General features: G+C 41.1%; 1 protein-coding gene across 5 annotated transcripts in view; it reads left to right on the top strand.

Moving 5' to 3' along the window:
* adamts10 (ADAM metallopeptidase with thrombospondin type 1 motif, 10) overlaps positions 1 to 22525 on the top strand; it is a 60014-nt gene that overhangs the window by 15216 nt on the left and 22273 nt on the right. For 2 of the 5 annotated variants that reach the window (XM_044362361.1, XM_044362362.1), the window contains exons 3-16: positions 1113 to 1252; positions 1982 to 2191; positions 6280 to 6448; positions 6889 to 7091; positions 9150 to 9233; positions 10988 to 11133; positions 12435 to 12478; positions 13112 to 13217; positions 16540 to 16686; positions 17038 to 17179; positions 18595 to 18702; positions 19639 to 19784; positions 21739 to 21802; positions 21926 to 22028. In XM_044362361.1, coding sequence (XP_044218296.1) covers positions 1113 to 1252; positions 1982 to 2191; positions 6280 to 6448; positions 6889 to 7091; positions 9150 to 9233; positions 10988 to 11133; positions 12435 to 12478; positions 13112 to 13217; positions 16540 to 16686; positions 17038 to 17179; positions 18595 to 18702; positions 19639 to 19784; positions 21739 to 21802; positions 21926 to 22028 — 1812 coding nt within the window. Of the gene's footprint in view, positions 1 to 1112; positions 1253 to 1981; positions 2192 to 6279; positions 6449 to 6888; positions 7092 to 9144; positions 9234 to 10987; positions 11134 to 12434; positions 12479 to 13111; positions 13218 to 16539; positions 16687 to 17037; positions 17180 to 18594; positions 18703 to 19638; positions 19785 to 21738; positions 21803 to 21925; positions 22029 to 22525 lie in introns of those variants that run through there. The other 3 variants (XM_044362365.1, XM_044362364.1, XM_044362363.1) reach the window with 2 other exon arrangements.

Raw genomic sequence — 22525 nt, 5'->3', positions numbered from 1 at the left:
GCAGGCAGGATAATCAAACAAAAGTATGGCTGGGAGATGATCTCATTGAGTAGTATGGCTTACGGGCAAGAACGGGGAGCTGATAAGTGAATTGGGAGCACATGTGCAGGTAGGTGTGGGGGTCAGGTAATGAAAAAAAGCAAGAACAAACAAACAAAACCTTGAGTCAAAGTCTTGTTCACTTGTATTGCATCTTTTTTCAATTTGTAACAAATATCAGTGGCCAAACACAGGCCATTCCACCTTCCTGAACCTTTACTGGAAAGTGCGTTTAACTCGCTGCAGAGCTGTGCACCTCTACATAGTGAGGGAAGAAAATTAGACATGATATTAAAATGCAAAAAAAAAAATGCTAACCCATTCACTATTTTTGGAAAAGGATCAAGGCACCATTCATTTCTGTTGTTAAGCCGCCAAACAACTGTCTTCTCATGACTTAAACCGTCTGAACGCCGTGCATATTTTGTACTCAGCTTCCCATGTCGAAAATACAGTACAACCTCACGAGTTCCATTTGAAGGCAGCGTTTGTAATTGTGCTTGTTGTTTATCCAAGCCAAACCTATCCCTTGCCTACAGAGTGTTTTTTTTCCCGGTACAGAGCTCTCCAAGCCTGTACCAGGGAACTCTGATCTCTAGGTATTTACTCTGTGTGGGAAGGGGCTGCTTCTCTACTAACTGAGGCCAAAGGTTTGATGAAAACTGGGCTCATTTGCTGGTGACCCTTCCCCGTTAGTTAGCTGACGTTGGCTATTTGAAGCTGTGTGTGTGTTTGGACAATAAATCTCCACCAGGCCCCAGCACAGACTGGGACAGACAGGAAGTATACAGTTTCAGGGTAACCATGGCAACATCCCTTTGGCCTCATACATGAGGGGGGCACTTGGAGTGGAGCTGCCTTGTCAGCAATGGGCCAAAAAGTCTGCAAGTTTCTTTTTGCCAACTGGGTTATTCTCTCAACAAAAAAGCCCCATAGCGCTGTTCAAAATAAGCAAGTCTCAAATCCTCAACTGTTTTTAATTAGAGTCAATTAGATTAAGCTGAATTCTGGCCTTATTAAGTTAAACTCTGATTTTGTTTTGTTTTATGCCTTCTTTATTTCTCCCTCTCTAGCTGCCTTCCTGTCCAGTCTAGGCCAGTATGAGATTGCCATCCCAGTACGTGTAGGACCCGATGGCGAGACGCTGGACACAGCAACGTCTCAACACCACCACAGAAGAAGACGCAGCACTGAAGACAAGCCGCCAGACTCTGTATTATGCTTTTTGAAATAGTTTCACTTTTTGTCTTTTATACACATGTGTAAATTACTCTTGAATCTACTGAAAGGACGGTTCACAATTTTTCAAGTCTGTCTTAAAACAACAGTCAGGTGTCCCTTATACGAACACTGAAAGAGGTTTTCCTTGCTGTAATCATTCCTCCTGTTCATACTGGCTATGAAAAGATCCCCTTCAAATGCGCTTTCAATGTAATCGATGGGGGCCAAAATCCACATCATCATCATTCACCGTCATTTTGTGCAAAAACGCATTTAAAAGTTTATCTGAAGCTCATATGAGGCTTCAGCAGTCTGAGTTAATCATATCAAGTGGATATCTGCCACATTTACAGTCTTTTTAGCATCAAATTCCCTCTTTGTGTTTCCTCAGACAGTGTTTCCCTGTTGAGCTGCGGTGGAAGTATAGTATCAAAAAGAGGGACCTTGGCACTAAGAAGACTAATGTTGAAAGATAACTGCTTGATTTTACTTTTGATTTGACTCATTTCGACGGTTGAAGATTCATATTAGCTTCAGATAGCTTTTTGCACAGAAGGAGGCTTGTGGATTTTGCCCCCCATCACTTACATGGTATTTCAATATTCATATGGGCACCTGACTATTGTTTTAAGACAGACTTGAAAAACTGTGAACCTGTCCTTTAACTTTCTGAACCAACAGCATTTATAAACTGAACTCTCTCTTTTTCTCTATCTCTTAGCTCTTCTACCAGCTGTCCACATCACGTAACAACTTCCTGCTGAACCTGACGCTGCAGGGAGGTCTGCTGTCCCGGCAGTTCAGGGTGGAGTACTGGAAGAGAGGTCGATTAGCCTGGAGTCACCCTTACTCTCCCCACTGCCATTATGTAGGACACCTCCAAGACCAGCCGCACTCCAGCAAAGTGGCCCTCAGCAACTGTAACGGCCTGGTAAGACTTCAAGTCTAATCCACTGCTAATACACTGAGTGAGGTCAGCAGCAGCAGCAGCAGTGCTGGCTCAGCGACTAATGGGTCAGAAATGCTTGATTCCAACATCAAAGCATGAAATTTTAACAAACCTTGAGTCCTAAAGCCGGCCTTCATCTTTGGCCAAGTCCACAGGTGTGGTCCTCAGAAACTGAAATGACCTGGAACTAAATTTCTCAAAGAAAAGATGTGTGGTATTCTTGTTAAAAATGTGCACCTGCGCTTAAAGGAATAGTTTGACATTTTGGGAAATGTGCATATTCGATTTATTGCCAAGAGTTACATGAGAAGATTGAATGCACTCTCATATCTGTCCATTCAATGTAAAGCTACAGCCAGGAGACAGTTAGCGTAGCTTAGCATAAAGACCAGAAGCAGTGGGAAACAGCTAGCTTGGCTCGGTCCAAATGTTAAAAAAATCCATGTACCAGCACCTCTGAAGCTCACAAATTAACACGTTGTATCTTGTTTGTATCTCGCTCGCATATTCGCACGAAAGGAAGAGTTACCTCTGCTGCGGAGGATAAGTTCATTAGAGTTACCAGCCTCAGAAAATGCCAATTAACGGCACCTCAGATTAGAGCCCACATCAATGCTTCCCAGAGTTCAAGTAGCAGACACATCTCAACATCAACTGTTTGGAGGAAACTGTGTGAATCAGACCTTTATGGTCGAATTGCTGCAAAGAAACCACTACTGAGGGAGACCAATGAGAAGAAGAGAATTACTTGGGCCAAGAAACACAGTGAATCGACATTAGACCAGTGGAAATCTGTACTTTGGTCTGATGAGTCCAAGATTTTTGGTTCCGACCACCATGTTTTTGTGAGCCCCAGAGAAGGTGAACGGATGGTATCTACATGTGTGGTTCCCACCATGAAGCCTGAAGGAGGAGTTGTGATGCAAAACTCGAGACTCAAGTCACAGCAAAGATCATCTAACTGGCTACTTTACCATACAGACATGAAATTGGTACTGATTTTCTCATTGAACTCTTGGAAAGAAAGCAAATGAGTGTATTTCCCAAAATCTTAAACTATTCCTTTAACAATAATTTAGGGATGCATCAGCTGTAGAAGAACGAGGGCTGCTAATGTTCTCCACCAACAGTAGCATTAATAGACTAGAATGCAGCTAAAAGAACCAACCACATCTAAAAGCTTGAGCCTGTTCTGAAAGGTCACATTTGTATTCAAGGCTGTATTTAGAAAGAGGGGCGAGGCGCAATAGATTGTACAAATAATAATAACAACGCATATTTTGGGACAGTCTCTCCATTCATGGTGTTGCGCTCAGCTGTGTCACATGAAAAACTGATGGAAGTACAGTTATTTGAAGAAGGAAAATAAGAGAGCTAGTGAAGGAAGTTCAAACCCTGCTTATTTCAGTCACACCTCGCCTATCTCTCATCTAAATGGGTGTGCTGGTCGGATTATCGGTTTCGAGAAGTTATGAAAATTGCAGGATGCGGCCCCCCCACCTCCCAATTCTGGCAGAGGAAAAAGATGTGAGAGAGGGAGTTTCAGACACCAACGAGTACTTCGTTTGAAGCACACCAAGGTCTTTAACGTCTACCTGAATGCAGCTTGTTCTGGCATGTTCTCTTGTGTTCAAAGGCAGTCTGGGAAATGTAGGAGATTATTAACTCAAGCTGTAGTCAACAAGGCAGGTTACAGAAGGCAAAAATAAGAACCTGGTTTTAACCTTCTGGAAATTTTAAGAGCTTTCCAAAGCGGGTTTGTTTATCACTTTGTAAAGCATCAGTTCCATTTCATCTGCTTCCTATTCTCATGAAGTCAACTCAGCACACCACCACAGAGGACTGGCATCTGCTTGTTGATGCCCCACACTAAGAGATCAGAGTTAAACCCCGCCACCGAATCACTTGAGTGGATATTCTGAATTGCGGTGCATCATTTTGTTTTTTTTTCCTGCAGTCATAGCACAGTGTATCTGTGTACCCTCTCACTGCAAACAGCAGGCCTCACAATAACAGTTGTATACACAGTTGAGGATTAGATGTGTTCACAAAGCGTTAATAAGCCGCACACGTAATTACTGTTGGTCAGACCAGCATGAACACATTCAACAGCGAGCGGGCGGTGTGTCCAGGGGAGCATTACTAACTTTATTATGGGATTAGATGCTCTTTGAAAGCTGCCGCGGTGAGTCGAGGGGAGACACTCGTTCTGACCGGCTCCAACACATCTGAGTGGAATCAAAGTGAATGTTAGTGTATCGCTCTCTGTCTCACCCTCTCATTTTTCTCGCTCTCTTTCCCTCTTTCATGCTCTCACGTGTGTTTGTCTGTGTGTGTGTGTGTGTGTGTGTGTGTGTGTATGTATGTGTGTGTGTAGTGTGGGTCCACAGTTCACCAACAAAGGACCCTATGAGGGGGACAGTGTTTGTAGTGGGACAGTGTGACCAAAGAGCGATATAATGATGATTAAGTCATCTCTAATACTTATAAGATATAAGAAACTTACACTGAGTAATAATGATAGGTGACGTAACATCGTACCTGTATGTCAACATTTATGCCAAAGAATTGAATTTCATATATCTTACTAACTTGCTGCTAATATTCAATAACTGTTAGAACAAGGTAACCTAAATATTTAATTAAAATGTTACAGTAAAACTGATTTTTTTTATAAAAGAATAATAATTGGTGGTAATAAAATGGTTTGGAGGTTTGAAGAGAAAACCAGATAAAGATGATATTAATATTATTTCAATTTTAAAATTCAAATGATCAGTTCTGCCCCGGCTTCTCCTGTTAAATCTAATTACATTATATATAGTTTATAGTTTATTACTCACTAGGGCATAGCAGTCTATTACAATTTTTTTGTTTTTACAGTTATTAGACGTTGTTAGTTACATGTTTTTATGTTCTTAGTTAATAATCAAACATCATCAAATGATGTAACTGTCTACAATGTTAAGTTCAGTCACTCACTTCTCAAATGATCCAAATGAAGCTCTTTAGCTGCTCTCTGTTTTTCTTCATCATTGTGTTCATCAGCACATCTTTGCTTCAAGTTGGGATGTACTGATCTGATTCCCCGGATCGGTATCAGCACCGATACTGACTTCAATTAAGTGGACTGAGTATCAGTTAAATTAAATACAGTAATTTGTCAAAGTCATTAGATAATTCAGTGTTTCCACTATCACAGTGTTTCCACTATCAGTCACATTCTTTCATTCACACTTTTTAGCGCCACAGGAATCCCTGGCCTCATGTTACTTTACATAAAAATGATGGCGTAGTGAGGAATGTAGATCTCACATTCAGTCAGAAGAGAGCAGTGGTATCAGATCAGTATCGGCAGATACTAGTGGTTTGGTGCATCCTTAGCTTCAAGCAGGTGCATGATGCCACAGAGTTTACCATTGAAGTCAGGCGCTGGACTGTTATTCGATATTTCTTCATAGGTGTTTGTATTATTTGTTATTTTTGTTTCTTAGTTGTTGCGGGGGAAAAAAATCAGAGGTAAGGCCCTGCAGAAAAAAAAAGCTTTTTGTCAAAACTAGAATCTTGTCGCACCTTGCAGGTAATCCAAATGTGAATGAAAAATCTTCTTTTATCAAACGTAACACTCCCTGATCAATACAGACAAGTGCTGCCTCTCAAATAAACAAGATAAGCAATAATCATAAACGGAGGGCAACAACTGCAACAACACTAAATACTGAGCTCAAGATCTGCTGCATTAGAAGTCTCCTCCTCTGCTGCAGCTGTCAGTTTTCTGAGCACCAGGATCCCACAGGGGGCCTCGGCTTCTCCTCTTCCTCACCTTAACTTACCCTGCTGCTTTGTTGCCCATTCTTCTTTCAGTATTAAGAGTATAGTCCTTTCATTGATGGAAATATCTGTATTAACAGCTGTATTACCCTTTACTATCCATATTTGGCAGTAAACATCAGTGGGATAATGAGTAAAGATTTGCACTGTAAAGTTTGTGATATGTGTATCATGATGGCAACTATCCCTGTTATTCTATTTTATTCTATTTTCTATTCTACGTATCTGTCTCTCTGCAGCAGGGGGTGATTGTTGCAGGGGGAGAGGAGTACCTGATTGAACCCCTTGTCTCACCAGATAACCAGACCAGGACAGAGAGGGAGGAGAGAGCAGAGGGGCGCCCCCATGTGGTTTACAAGCGGTCATCCCTCCGCCATCAGTACAAGGGCCAATCTTGTGGAGTCATTGGTAAGAGAAGGAGATATTCTGGTCTTTTTTAGTAGCAGCAGTAAGGTCCAGGCTGGAAGAGTAAACTTTAACTACCCCAGGCTGATTTGCATAGCAGAGGATTGTGGTCGTGTCTGAGTTCCCAGTTGTGATTGGGTGTGACCGAGTCTGTGGTACAGGGCGTTGCTGAAAAAGAGTTCATCTTTTGACAAATAAAAGTTTTTTTTTTTTTAAACATCCAACTTTGTAATGCATTGCATTCATCCTTCTCTATTTTCGTGGACAGGGTGTTCAGACATCATTCTGTCTGCTTGGCAAAGTGCTTTAGTTGATCATCATTATTCTCTTGAGAGCAAATGCAAAATGTGATTGAATACTTATGTTTTGAATAAATAATGGGATGAACTGTCTGTTGTGGGTTTCTTCTTACTGCATGTGCTATTGTGTCTCCTCTGCCTCAGATGAGAAGCCGATGAAGGGGGCGTCATGGTGGCAGCGGACTCTGAAGACGCCTCCTCATCACGTCGGCCGCGGCCAGCTGCCGCTGAAGCGCTCAGTGAGCCGGGAGCGCTACGTGGAGACGCTGGTGGTAGCCGACAAGATAATGGTGGGTTACCATGGTCGCAGGGACATCGAGCAGTACATCCTGGCTGTCATGAATATTGTAAGTTTCACAACACAAAAGATGTATCTGCCCATTGCGTGAAAAAATGATATTCTTCATAATAAAAAGGGGGAAATTTTCTATCCATGGCAGATGGAGGAAGACCGTATGACGACTCTGTTTTCACAGATTAAAGACTGCATGCCAAGTTTCACATTGAAGCAGAGTCAGACTAAGAAGATGTGGTGAAGATGATGTTTTGTTTTTATATAGTTTGGATTTTCTAAACTTTCAGCAGTGATCCAACAGCCAATCGTGGTTTGTCTTTTTGGCATCAAAGTAAACGTACTGCTTGCTGTCAACTTATAAACATTTTAGAGAATTTGAGGACTCAGTTGGGAAGAACAGAAACGCCAAATTGAAATAAAAGCAAATTTCTGATTTATTGGCTTGAATGTTGTTTAGAGACGGAAAGAAAAACATGTGTAGACCTTTTTTTTTTTTTTGCTTTATCCTCGTGGAGACTACATGTGTTAGGCAGACAGGCTTAGGTTGTATGTCATCAACACCACTATTTCTGTCACTGGGAATCACTTCACACATAGTTAATCACTTAAACCTACACACACAAACACACATATGTTTGGAATGTACTTAATGAAGGGTCGGTCAGCGGCTATTGTTACAAAGCAGGTTATATCCGGACTGTTGTACAATCACAGAAACCAACGGTGTCTCTTACTGTAAGTGGTGTCGAGCTAAGTGGGCCAAATTACACAAGACAACAGTAATGACAAGTGTCTGAGTGCAGCTTGAGTGCTAGCAGTAGTTTTAACTCTCGGCTTTTTATTACTCGGTGCTTTAAGGCCTGGGACACACTGCCTGCAGGAATGGCACGTGTGCGTCACCGAACCTCTTGCTTTTCATTTCAGCGCCCATGTTAACAGGTTAGAACAGCCACACAGACAGTGAAAGTGATCTGTTGATAGTCGTATCCAGCAACATTACACCTTTCACTATAGTTTCAGTGTCTTTATCTGTGGAATATATCACAGACATGAAAAAAACATCAAGTGTCGCCATTGTGGGGTCAGCATGCGCGGTCCACAGCAAGGAGGGCAGGGAGCCTTGGTGACACATGGAGCTTCTTTTCTTGACTCCTGCTCGCTTTCTGTGATATTAACTCCTGCCTGTTGTTATACCTGCTTCCAGACAGAGATTCAGTGTTGTTATTTTCCTTATTTATTCTCAGTTTCCCTCCTGATAGTTAGTTTGGAGGTTTGTTTGTCAGAGTGTGTTTGACTGGTTTGGGGAACTTGGTGTCGTCTGGAGGAATTTTCTTCACTTGAAGTGGTTCAACTGGCAGAATAATCAGTTTAATCAATTAAAAAAACCTGTCCTGTGTGAGGAGTGTATGTGGCTGACAGAGAAGTAGCCCCAACCAGACCCCATCATGCCTGTCAGAAAGAAAGCCGCTTTCACCTCACATATTTATTTATTTTTCACAATTGAGTACACACTTCTTAACCTTTTTCTGTCTAAACTAAATATAAATGACATTTATGATGAAATGATATGAAACATTCTATTATTGATGGCCATTATCAAAGTCAAACTCTATGTAGAAAGATAGAGCTGGCAGTTGCTGTGTGGACACCACACACGTGCAGCCACAGCAGTTCAGTGATGCACACATGCTGCTCAGGTAGAGGTAGGCAGTGTGTCCTGGGCGTAACTCTTTAATAGTCATCTGCAGTTGTGATGCACTGACTTTACAGCTCCTGTAAGACTCATAGACTAGTCTGCCTCAGAGACAAGTGTAGCTTAGAATCAGTCTTTGTAGGGGCACAAGACATGGATGCCCCCCTCAGCCCGATTATATTTGCTCTTGCTCTTTGCCTCAGCTATACAAATGAATCCAGACTTTCCATTGGTCACAATTAGGAAGGTCAACAAATACATTTTTATATACATGGACAATGCATTAGTGCTGGTCTCTGAACTGATGTTTCATCCATTTTTCAAAACTTTTCTGTGTGATGATTAGTGTGATGTGGTGCTCTGCTGGTGTATCAGCTGTTTTTAAGACTGGTCTTTTCTTGTTTCCCTGGAGGTCAGGTTGCCAAACTGTTCCAGGATTCTAGCCTGGGGAATGCAGTCAACATTGTGGTGACACGACTCATCCTACTCATGGAGGACCAGGTAAATAAACTCTTCTCTCCTCTCCTCTCCTCTCCTCTCCTCTCCTCTCCTCTCCTCTCCTCTCCTCTCCTCTCTTCTCCATCCAGCCTGCACAAAATTCTTCCCTGACCGGCGTCTATGAGCTCCTTGTTTGTGTCAAATTATTGGCTTAAGTGTCTTTTCCTCCACCAGTCCCCGGTGGAAGCTGAGTGCATAATTGGGCTCGTGAATCGCGACAGTAATGAGAGCAGACGACTAGAGGATGTAAGGAAGAGAGAGATGGATGAGGAAAGGCTGAAAAGTCAAGGAATGAGGGGAGTTTTGTACCTGTCAGACAGAGCTGCTTTGTGACTGTCCTGCTTGTTACTCTGGTGAACAGTCACCTCTCTGACGACTGCTATGACGCATGTTCAGGGCTTAGAAAAGCTCAAAGTTAGATTTAGACACTGATGCAAAAAACATCTAAACCTTCTTCACCAGAGGAGATGGACAAACCCAAATGTGACGCATTTAAGGCACAAAAGAACACCATCAGGAACCAAATCTGTTATTTTCATCAATATTTTTTTTGGTCCTGTTTTTACTTGATATAAGTGAAAGAATGGAGGTCAGGAAGGATGCAGAGTGAGAATCCACACCCAACCACAAGGCAGGAGTTCAGCTCATAAAAAGTGCATGACCTTACCAGCATAGCACAGGAGATGACTGAGCCATCTGACTACTTGCAACTGACCTTATTAGCCTGCCGTTAACAGCATGTGGCGAGACGGTGCGGCAGGCTCCACCGTAACGTTGACCTTATAGCGTTCTGACAGATGAATCATGCTGAAGAAAAGGGGGCATTACAGTGTGGCTTTGAGGTTTCCTCCATAGCTGTCCTATTAGGGAACATTTATGATTCATACTGTTCATACTGCCTAAAAATTAGCCCCATAATTTACCGCTCGGATGTGTTTGTCATCCAACAGAGTAAAGAAGTAAATGTTAGGATCATTAGCGGTAGGCAGTATTAGTGTTGTTATTCTTACTCTGTGGACCACTGAGGTTGAGGTCGGGACAGGATTGAAAGTAGTCTCAGTGAGTGGTTCTGTTACTGGTTTCCAGGTCTGAAAAAGGCAAGCTGCCCCTGGAAAGGAAAATCAGGCCAGCAGTGGACCCAGAAATGAGGGATTGTGGGATGAGACAATTACTAGTTATGTCACCACATGCATTCCTGGGTTACGAGTTCTCGCCAGCTGTGGCCAGCAGAGCACTCCCTCCTCTCCTTCTCCTCTCTGCACTCTCATAATACTAGAAAGCGCCTTCACTCCAGTCCTGCTTAGCTTCAGTGGAGCGAGGGTTCTTCAGATTTTTAAGCTATGCAGCCAAATTTTAGGAATGTATTCTCTTGTTGGCATACAAGTCTGATGAACATATGTTATAGTAGTGTGAGTCAGGTAGAAAACAAGGCTGAATACAGGAAGAAACACAGGAAATCTGAGGCTTGGTTATCAAAGCATTGTTGAGTATCATCTGATTGTTGATTTGGACTATGTGGCTTGTTCATAACTGTTAAAATTTTTGTGTTGTGAGAAGGGTTGGCGTAATAATCTATCCTAAAGCTTAATCCTTCTGACATTGATTTGTTATTTGTTGGCTGTGTAAGCCCTTTTCTGTTTTCTGTTTGCATAAATGTAAAAATGCTGATGTTTTGTTGTGTTTTAAGATTTAAGTACCTAATTAGATTTTCCTAATTTGTTTTTGAGTGCCTATTTCCTGTCTTGTCTCTCCACCAGCCAACACTAGAGATCAACCACCATGCGGGGAAGTCTTTAGACAGCTTCTGTAAGTGGCAGAAAACCATCCAGCACCGGAGCAGCTATGGGAACGCCATACCTGACAACGGCATCGCTCACCATGACACCGCTGTGCTTATCACCAGGTCAGAAATACAAACGGACAAACCTTCCTCACAGAAATGAGCGACAAAGACTATAATTCTGTTCACCCTCACCGTTCTTCTCCAACGTCTTATAAATAAAAATACATTTCGCTTATTTTCCTGTTCATATAAGGGTTAAAGCAGTGTTTCCTCCGAGCTGAATTCTCACATTCCCAGCCCCTCTCCTCATAGGTTTTCATTAAGCCAAGTCCAAGAGAGTTGGGCTGTATCTTGTCCTGTCTAGGGTGACGATAGCTGGGGCCGCTCTGCCCGGCTCAGCATCTGGAGAGAAAACTTAAAAGAGAGATACAAGGAGGGAACGAGAGACAATGACAGATTTTTTTTTTTTTGAAAAAGAAGAAAGCAGCCCAAAGAAAATGGAGAGACACTGTGAGAAATCAAAGCAGAGCTGCCCCGAATCTGACGACGTTGCTCTGTCTCAATTTTCTCTAACTACGCTTTCTGTTACTGACACGGCTGGAGAAAAACGGAGACAAACAGTCGTAGACGCATATTAAACAGATAAGACACTTATGCTATTGACAGAGGAATGTGCAACAGCAAACAACACAACCCCGGTTTGGTCAGAGTCATCTGAATGTGATCTGCCACAAATATTTAACTCTTCTCTCTAACAGAATGTGCTAAAGCTCAAGTCGCAGGAGGTTAAAAGTCAAACAGAGGGAGCGCCCCCCCTCAGCTGAATGGTTACTGCGCATGCCACATAACCACAACATCCATAACTGCAACATCCCTGGTTCAATTCCAGCCAGGGACCCTTGTTGCATGTCATACCCATCTCTCTCCCCTTGTTTCCTGTCTGTCACTTCACTGTCAACCGCACAATAAAGGCAAAAAAAATGTCAAACAGAGGCGGCGTAAGAAGAGATAAATGTCATAACTTTTTTTTTTTTTTTCTTTTTCTTTTTGAGATGTGGTTTTGTGAGAACAGTTTGGTTTTACAACAGCATTTATCAACCGGAGGATGGAAACGATCCAGACAGATGACACCACAGTGACCGTCCAAGATTTCCTGCTATTGTTCTTTTAAAACTATATCTGTCTGCTATCACCGCTGTCTGTCTGTAACATGTGTGTAAGTTTGTGTCTGTCAGTCTGTGAGAGTACGGCATGTCCATGTCCAGTGGTTTTGTATTTGTGTGTACCAATACGTAAGTGTGATTACATGCTGGGTTTCATGAATGGGCCTGTTACTGTGTGTCTTTGTGTGTGTGTGTGTGTGTGTGTGTGTGTGTGTGTGTAAGGATTAGTCATAAACAGCCTTGTTTATTTCCTTTCAGATACGACATCTGCATCCAAAAAAACAAGCCCTGTGAAACACTAGGTAACACACACACACAGACACAAACACATTGAACTATACTTGTATGGACCCTCATTGACATAATGCATTATTTTGCCCCTAACCTCTACTACAGCTGAATGCCTAACATCTACCTTCATCCTGCACTGAAACTAAACCTTGTTCTAACTTAAACCCTAAAGCCAAGTATTCTAACCCTCAAACAGCCTTTTGGAGGTCCAGTTTTACTCACTTTACAATAATGTCCTTACTTTCAAGATCTAAAACTGAAACTCCCAAGATATACATACAACAGTGTGCACATACACACTCTTATCAACACAAAAAATATGATACAAATCAAGCATGACTTGACTGATAAATCTTTGGTTAATTTACAGGAAGCTGCATTATGCTTGCTGTGCTGTTTGAATGACCACAGAATGAACTTAACTGAACTGCTGCTCCACTCATGACAAGAAATGTTTAGAAAATAAAACGATATTTCTGAATAGAGTTGTGTGTTGACCGCCAACATATTTCAGTCTGAACATTTTCAGGTGAAAGTTAAGATTAGCATGGTTTTGTAAATCGATCTGAATGTTTCTTATTGTATTGATGGTCAGAAGAGATAGTGGGTATTCATGTGTGTGTGTGTGTGTGTGTGTGTTGCAGGTCTGGCTCCTGTTGGAGGGATGTGTGAGCCAGAGAGAAGCTGCAGTATCAACGAGGACATCGGCCTGGGAACGGCTTTCACTATCGCCCATGAGATCGGACACACGTGAGTAACACACACGGCCATTTTTTATTTCCTGAAAGTTTTACACCAGGGTTCATATTGTTCATATTTCTCTCTTTATTGCCTATTGATCTGTTTTTTATGAACACACCACAAATCACTGTAAAGTTACATACTTAATGCTATAAAGGAGGTGTGATAAATAAATACCTGTTGAGTGGAAACGTGGCAGGCAGACTGTTCAAGAACAAATTTATCTTCACAACAGGATTTTTCCAAGAGGCAGACGTGATGGACAGTTGAAGGTATCAGACAGCAGAACTTTTAGCCTATGACTGACTGTGTCGGTCAGTCGGATGATAGTTCAGATGGTGGATTTGTTCATAATACAGACTCTGTGTTATGCTTTTTGAAATTATTTCAGATATTTATACACGTGTAAATTACTCTTGAATCTACTTAAACGACATGTTCACAATTCTTTAAGTCTGTCTTAAAACAACAGTCAGGTGCCCACATGAACACTGAAAGAGGTTTTCTTCGCTGTAATCATTCCTCCTGTCCATGCTGGCCATTAGAAGATCCCCTTCAGATGTGTTTTCAGTGGAAGTGATGGGGGCCAAAATCCACAGTGTGTCCACACAGTCATTTTGGCGCAAAAATGCATTTAAAAGTTTATCTGAAGCTTATATGAGGTTTCAACAATCTGAGTTAGTCTTATCAAGTGGATATCTGCCACATTTACAGTCTTTTTAGCATCAAATTCGCTCTTTGTGTTTCCCCGTTGAGCCGCAGTGGAAATATAGTAACAAAAAGAGAGACTTTGGCACTAAAAAGACTGTAACCTTGAAAAATATCTACTTGATTTGACTCATTTGGACTACTGAAGCTTCATATTAGCTTCAGATAAACTTTTAAATACATTTTTGCACAGAAGGAGGACTGTGGATTTTGGCCTCCATCACTAACATTGTAAGTGCATTATGAAGGGATCTTCTAATGGCCAATATGAACAGGAGGAATGATTACAGCAAGAAAAAACTATTTTAATGTTCATTTTGGCGCCTGACTATTGTTTTAAGACAGACGTGAAAAATTATGAACCCCGTCCTTTAATCTACTTGCCATTTGAATGTCATTTAATCAATTTCCTCCCAAAAAAGAGAGATATAAATGGGTCCAAAATGGGTTTAACACATTTTTAATCGACTTGCGTCATACACGTGTCTGCTATCTGGAAATGGTATAAGTCTTGTTAAACAGTATATACAGATGACATGTTTCAAATCCGTAATGACAGGTTTAAATACCACAATATTGCGTGTGCTGTACAGTAGAGATCATGGACATTAGATTATGGCCCTTTAAGACTGTAGACTACTGAAGATCCTTTGAGGAAAAACACGGACTCCCTACCTCACTCATGGTTGCTGTTTTTAGGGATCACCGAGGTGTCTCGTGTATGTTTTCTTGTGGTCTGGTCCGAGATGATCCCTTCCCCCCACAGAGAGATTGTCCTCAGATTACATCTCCACAACTCCAGAGTTAATGTGATCTCCAGCAGCACCTGTCATTTCCATCAGTTAAGATTGTGTTAATAGTTGTGTTTTTTCTCTCAGTAACACTATTTTTATGCTTTTGGGATTAGTTCCATGTGGGGTTGGTACGGCACCTGGAGATGCCATCTGGATCCCCTGGATGATTTGTAAACTGTGTTGTACTCATTTGGCTTGCGTAGCTGATCTGCATCACTTAGTAACTAGTAATTATATATCTGCTTTTGTGATTTATGTTTGTCATGAACACAATAAATCAAGAGATGTTACTAATTTTATCCCCCATTTTTCTTGAGAAAACCATCAAGTTGGTTTGTTTTTGGGGGGAGTATCCTACTTGCAGAGTAATTCAGTCTCCAGTTCAGTTGTGTATGCACACAGCACTTTGAAGTATTAAGACAGATGTTGGATCTATTGGGGTCCTGCATCCTTAATGGTCAACACAGGTAGCTTTCTAGTACTCCGAGGCAGCCCGACCAACATGACTGGACAGAGTGTGCTAATTTGTGTATGTGTGTGTATATTTAAAATCTGTTTCCCAGGCTTCAACACAATTAACAGTTGTTTTTAATTGTCATCGAAATTGTTTTGACATCACCGTGCAGCATTAGATGAAATGCAGGCCTGTCTGTGGTGGAGGGAAGCCACATGAAAAGACAAGAGAGACAAAGACAGAAATAACTCAGTTGGGGGGAAGAAAAGCTTTCAGAGCATTTATGTTTCAGGCTTAAGCACAGCTACTGTGAGCATTATCACTGTCTTTCATTAATGCTCAAACAGCAAATGGACCATTAACTTTGTCGCTTACCACAGTACAGTTAACTGCATGTCATTCATATATCCCTTTGCTGTGTCATGAACAGTGAACCATTACATAACAGTTTATAATCTTCTGGATAAGACTCTTTATATGCCGTATTTATCGTGGTCCAGTGGTGTTTGTGGTGACTCAGGGCTCCTTTATCCTGCAGGCTTATTAATGGCATTTGTGTTTCAGGTGTAATGATTAATCGATTAGTCGATCAACAGAAAATTGATCTGCAGCTGTTTTGATAATCAGTGAATTGTTTCAGTCTTTTGTCAAGCAGAAATCCCAAACATTCTCTGGTTCCTGGTTCTCAAATGTGAGGATTTGATGCTGTTCATATATCATCATAAATTAAATATCTTTGTAGTGAGGACACATTAAATTAAGCATTTTGAATAAGTTTTTTTGGGCTCTTTGTAATGAAAACAGGCATTTTCCACTATTTTCAGACTTTTATAGGTAAGATGATTGATCCGTAAATCAAGAAAATAATTGGCAGATTAATCGATAATGAAAATAATCAGTAGTTACAGCGCTGGTAAGGTGTGTTGGTCATATTAGTAAAGAATGTAAACTTAGGCTCAAGTCATACCATGCTGCAGCTCTCTTTTTGGTTGTTAAAAGTCAAAATAAATTTGGACAGAGTGACATATGAGTCAAGAAGAAAAGTTTTAGTCTACCACAAGATGTACATCACTCCCTAATAAGCTGTCACAAAGAAAAACAGGATCACAACTGCAGCTTATTGAAGACCGCTGTCCACTGCTCTCGCTATGATGACGATAATGATACATCTGGTCGTAGGCTTTTGATAGAAGTAGGTGAGCACTTTTGACAGCTGTGGGTAATAATCTCTTTTTTTTTAATTCACGTCTGTTCTGTAGATCTCACTTGGTTATCCGCAATGATCTATTTTCCACTGTCCTCATCCCCGCTGTAGGGACTATTAACCGTCCTCACTGCCTCAAAGTGTTGTCACCGTATCATCATGGTTCTTTAGGTTTGGGATGAACCATGACGGGATGGGGAACGCCTGTGGACCCCGCAGCCAGGAGACCGCCAAGCTGATGGCCGACCACATCACCATGAAGACAAACCCGTTCATCTGGTCGGCCTGTAGCAGGGATTACATCACCAGCTTCCTGGAGTGAGTCAGCCTATCAGATATCTGCAACACCACAAATAATTGGGTAATTAGGGGTTGGCCAAAGGAAAAATTCACTTAGATGTCGGTAAAACATTTTTTATGGTCAGAAAAACTGATTAATGTAGACAGTAGGCACTTCCACTTTAATGATTTTACAATATCTTGAACCTCTTCAGTGTTTTTATTATATTCATTGTAAAGTAGTTATATTTTTAAACACAGGTGATTCATGCATGTGAATTGGTCCAAGAATTATTCAGTTCAGTAACTATGTTTTGTCTGGGATATCCTAAATATTGCCAGTTATTGTTCAATCTCACTCCTCCTTCTTTTCCGTCTTATGTGCCTTAGCTCAGGTATGGGCTCCTGTCTGAACAACATCCCCCCCAAGCAGGAGTTTGTGTACCCCACCACAGCCCCCGGTCAGGCCTACGATGCAGATGAACAGTGTCGCTTCCAGTACGGTGTCAGATCTCGACAGTGTAAATATGCGGTGAGTAATCTGTCTAAATTTTTCCTCTTTTGTTTCACTTTTAACCTTACTTTTCCTTTCTATACAGTCCTGTCTTTTCAGCTTAGCCTCCCTCGTAGGAGCAATCTGCGTAAAATCTTCTATCACGGTATATCCACAAAGGCTATATCAAGAGCAACTGGATTTGTTTGTTTGTTTCTATCACTGTGTTTGTAATTTTATATTGTGATATCATGATATAAAATTTTCAGAGCAGACAGTTGATAAAATGACCAGGCAGAAATGTCTGTTTTTGGCTAATCCACTAAATTTAATCCCTGACAAATTAAAGTACTTCATCCCATTCATGCAAACATCATATAAAAATTAAAGTCCTGCTTGAATTGCTCATTGGTTTGCAATATTGTTCACAATGGTCTAATACACCCAGAAACATTAAAGGGGTAGATTCCACCAAGAAACAATTTGGAGAAATCTCTGACAGTTGTCATATTTATGTCGTCTCATGGTATATATTGTAATTTTTCTCAACCCTCTTTTTTCTTTTGATCACATAAATCTCTCCTCTTTCTCCTGATTTTTTTCTTCTGGACAAGAGTCACTCCAGTTTAAAGTCTTAAAATTGTCACCAGCAATTACAGAGCTTTCATGTGAATGTATGTTATACTTTTGCATTTTATTTTCAAGCTCTAAATGGATCATCTAGAAATAATTGTGTTTTTTAAACCTATTTTTGACTACTTCAATGATCTTCATCCACCTAGGTCACTGTATGTCATGTAGCAGAACTGATGAAGCTTTGTTAATGTTGCAAAATGTCTTCAAGATAGTTTTATCTAACAACAGTCCCCCATATAGGGTCCTAATCCTGACACTTCTTTCGATTATCTTTAGCTGTTCTCATTTTCTTTCTCAACCAGACCTTCTGAAATCTCATCGATGGGTCAGATGATTGATGATGATTGAAGACTAACTTAATCTTTCCTTTAGCTGACTTAATCTCAATCTGAATTATTTATCTCAGCGCTCGCTCTTGATTTGTGTCCCTTTGGCTCTCTTATTCAAGTCAGACTCTCTCTGCAAGAATGTGAAACATCTTGCAATACCTACAGTGAATAGCATCCACTTTATTGCATGGTCAACTTTTATGGGGCCAGATTTGGAGTAAATGGACATCTGGAACAGCAAACTGCTTTATAGACTCATTATTATCGATACGATGTGGTCAGAGCATATGTATACAATAAAACGTAGCCCCATGTGTTATAGGCATTGCTGTAGAGGGAGCAAAGAGGAAGGTGAACGAGAGCGTGTCTGCTCTTGTGTCTCTATGATGATATAAAACCACTCTGACAGGTTGTCACTCTTTGCCCTTTTTTCCTTTTTTCCCCCCTGTCTCACTATCGTTTTTTTATTCTCTTGTCACTCACACACAGGAAGTCTGCAGTGAACTTTGGTGTATGAGCAAAAGCAACCGCTGCATCACCAGCAGCATTCCCGCTGCAGAGGGAACCATCTGTCAGACCAACACAATAGAGAAAGGGGTGAATAATGAAATTAATCTTTTCTTTTTTTAAATTAGGGAATAATGTTAACAGAAAGATTATACGTAGCCTGTGCAGGTAAGATGGATGTTGGAGGTAGATTTTGTTCATCTGGGATCAATTGCCTGCTTCAGTAACTATTTGTTGTGGCCAGTTTGTTACGTGAAATCTTTCAGAGCACACAAACACAGTAAACACACCTGTCACCTGTCCAGCACAGTGCTGTTAAACCGGAGACACCGCGGCTACACCTTATTTTTATACAGTCTATGGGCTATACACAGCACAGCACGGCTATGCTAACAATGCTAGCCATGCTAACTAGCCACAAGCCGCCATGCAGGCTGGTAAAATGGATCCGTCACGTCTCTTTGTATCCACGGGTATCCTGTCAGTGTTGGAGCCTCCGAGTGTTAAAAATCACATATATTTGAACTGCTCTGCTTGCCATATAAATGTGTGTTTTTCTTTCTGGACTGCACGCAGGGGCTCCGCTGTAAACGCCCCCTGAGGACATAATTAAAACTGTTCACGCCAATTAATTTTGAAAGAGCAACAGCCAATGAGGAAACTCCCAACGCTGGGCCAGCTGACCAATGGTGTAACTTTGTCAGTCAGTCAGTAAGTCAGTGAGTCAGTGACAGACAGACACTCGGGGTTACAGGGCTGGTCCGTGGCCGGTCCAGCCAAAAAGCAGTGCATGTCCTCACTCTGACCCAACTTGGCTGATGTTTTGTTTGGATAACATGTTTTCCAATAAAAATATTTGTAGGATGAACCATTTTAAAAGGAAAAAAAATCATCCTGAAACACACAAAGAACTGTTCATGGGTTGCAGAATATCTTGTGTTGTTGGTTTGTCTCATAATCTTTGCTTCCTCTTTTTATTTATTCATTATCCATGTGTGTATAAATGTGTGTTATATGTGTTTACAGTGGTGCTACAAGCGGGTGTGTGTGGCGTATGGGACGCGTCCAGAGGGCGTGGATGGGGGCTGGGGGCTGTGGTCACCCTGGGAGGAGTGCAGCAGGACCTGTGGAGGTGGAGTCTCGTCTTCTATCAGACACTGCGACAGCCCGAGGTACAGATCTCAGCCACATGTCAGGCCAGTCTGAAATGAATCAGTTTTGTAGTGTGAAACTCTACCTGGCAGATTCACCTGTACAGTAAAACTCAAGTTACCTCAGCACATAAGAGAGAAGGTGAGATTTATCTGATTTACCAGGAACAGCAGATACTGTAGAATAGCAGTCAGTGTGATTACATGCTCTTAAGTAACAGAGGTAATCGGCTGTCTGCAGAAATCTGATTTTCCCAGTAAGAGTTCCCCTGAAGAAAGACCTTTTTACAGCAGAAGCTTTTTACATGTATGCATGTGCCAAATACTTCAGAGAAGGGAAGTATCACTGAGACAGCAGAGCAGCAAGATAAAAGCAAAGATCTTTAGACACAGTGGTGCAGGTTTCGACCGCTGAACTTGAACAAAATAAGGTTGGAGGAAATCTGATTATCGACTTGCTGTGTGTATATGTGTGTTACAGTAAGTAGGTTACCACAGTGCATGTAAACTTGTTGTCAGGTTTCCTCTCTAACCTGATTTCTCAGAGTAACATTGTTTCGGTATGTAAACCACTAAATGAGATTATCCAGCTGGTTACCCTCTAGTTTGCTATCTAGACTAGATTACAGTTGTGGCATTGAGCAAAATACAATATATTACCCTAAAATGTGAACTTCCTTCCCTTTATAGTCTTGGTCCCCCTTTGGTTCTAATTCCTTTTTCAATGTACTGTGAAATAGTTTTTCAAGTAGGAAAGGAGGACAAAACTGGAATAAATCACAATGGGAATAAGTTCTTTATGCTCCAGCAAACCATTTACACATCTATCTATCTGAATAACCAAGTCACTCAGAGAAACCAGGTTACGTTGAAGGTGTTTACATGCACTGTAAGTAACCTGGTTACTGTAAATCTGTGTATACATGCAGCAGGTCAGGAAGCGGATTTCTTTACTACCCCCAACCTTATTTTTGGCTCACTGATTTTAACTGTTTAGTGATAGAAGATGCTGGTTCATGACTTTTTTTTTCACTTTTTGATGCATCAATCCAGTACATTGGATCAGCATTGAATGGATCAGGTATTAGCCAGAAGTGACTGATCCACACTATTTACTGTTTCTTAGTGAATGTTGTTATAAATTTGTAAAGACAAAATTTAACTTTACATACAGTAACACTAAAATGAGAGATTTAAAGTTGCATGTGCAGTTAAAACTTAATGCTACTTTACACATACAGTATAAAACAGGAAAAAAAGCACAACCTTAAATAGATTAGATCGATATCGACCAGTACTTTAACTTTAGGAATCTGAATCAGTATCAATAAATAAGAAAAAGTTAGATTGGTTCATCCTGAGAAATTTTTTTTATCAGTTTTATCTTTTGGAGGAAACTGAAGCACTCAGATAAAACTCACGCAAACACGGAGAGAAGATGCAAATTCCATGCAGGTAACATGAATGCTAGGATTTTAATCCAGTACAGCAGTCCCACTGTTTTTTATTGTGTGTTAAATAATTCAGATAGTCTGAATCATCACGAAACTGCTACCAGACTTGCTTTTGAATAGCAGTCACCAGATCCCTCATCTTGAATTTATTGAACAGAGGATGAATTGACCAAAATCTGAGGCCAAGGGTGCTCTCTGGTATCATTTCTGAGCATCGTTTGCATATTTGTTTTGGCTCCATGCTGTTTAAATTTGTTGAAAGTTTAGTAGAGGCACCCATTAGACGGTGGCTGCCTCTGGCTTCTTTCTCAGTATAATATGTATACAGAGGTATTGTTGTGACGGTCTGTGATAGACAATAATGCAATAAAAGAGTGCAGACTGAAAACACGCTGATGAAGGCAGACAAAGCAGAGATCAGAAGCCAGCATTGTGTTGTGATGTGATGATGGAGGTTAGAGCTTGTTAAATTGTACTCAGATGTGACTGACTGGCCTGATTCTCCCTGTGTTTGGTTGAAGGCCAACCATTGGTGGAAAGTATTGTCTGGGGGAGAGAAAGCGCTTCAGGTCCTGCAATATTGATGTGAGTATCGCTGCTCCTCATCATCATCATTAATGTTATAGACGTTATTCAATTAGTGAACATATAGTAATATAAATCCTAAATGTAATTTGTTTACACCTGTTTTCTGTGTACGTGTTACAGGAGTGCCCTGCAGGCTCACGGGATTTCCGGGAGATACAGTGCTCCGACTTCGACATCGTTCCTTTCCGGGGAAAATTTTACACCTGGAAGCCATACAGAGGAGGTGAGTGAGTGACCTGTGTTTTATTTGCTCCATAGTGATCTTTACTGCAGACAAACTCTTTGACCTTTACATCAACCACTGGAGAAAAGTTCATGTACGCAAGTACTGAGCTTAACACCACTCTAATCAATATGGTTATATCAAAGGGACATATCATGCTTTTTCTGTTTTATTTTTATACTATTATGGTGTCGGATGTCGATGTTAAACATGGTCAAAGGTCCAAAACTTGAGGTGAACGTGTGTGCAAAGGCTCCCTTCAAGTCAAAAGCCAGGGATTCAGTCTGCTCTGAATGCTCCGTTTGCAAAGTTACCCCTACTTCCTCCTCGTGATGATGTCATATTGTTCGCACATGCCCACAAACGGCCGTCCGTTCAGTAGCCTTTGATGCGAAGGTTGTTGCTAAGACTATTCCATGGGTGGTTCACGTTGTCCACTCACATATTTCAGATCGGATTTACTGTTTTGGTTCACTCTCACCACTCTCATCAGCGTT

The sequence above is a fragment of the Thunnus albacares genome, chromosome 9 (assembly GCF_914725855.1).
Source record: "Thunnus albacares chromosome 9, fThuAlb1.1, whole genome shotgun sequence".
NCBI classification, from domain to species: Eukaryota; Metazoa; Chordata; class Actinopteri; order Scombriformes; family Scombridae; genus Thunnus; species Thunnus albacares.
The sequence above is the reverse complement of the archived record's forward strand: the minus strand, read 5'-3'. Positions and strand labels throughout refer to the sequence as shown.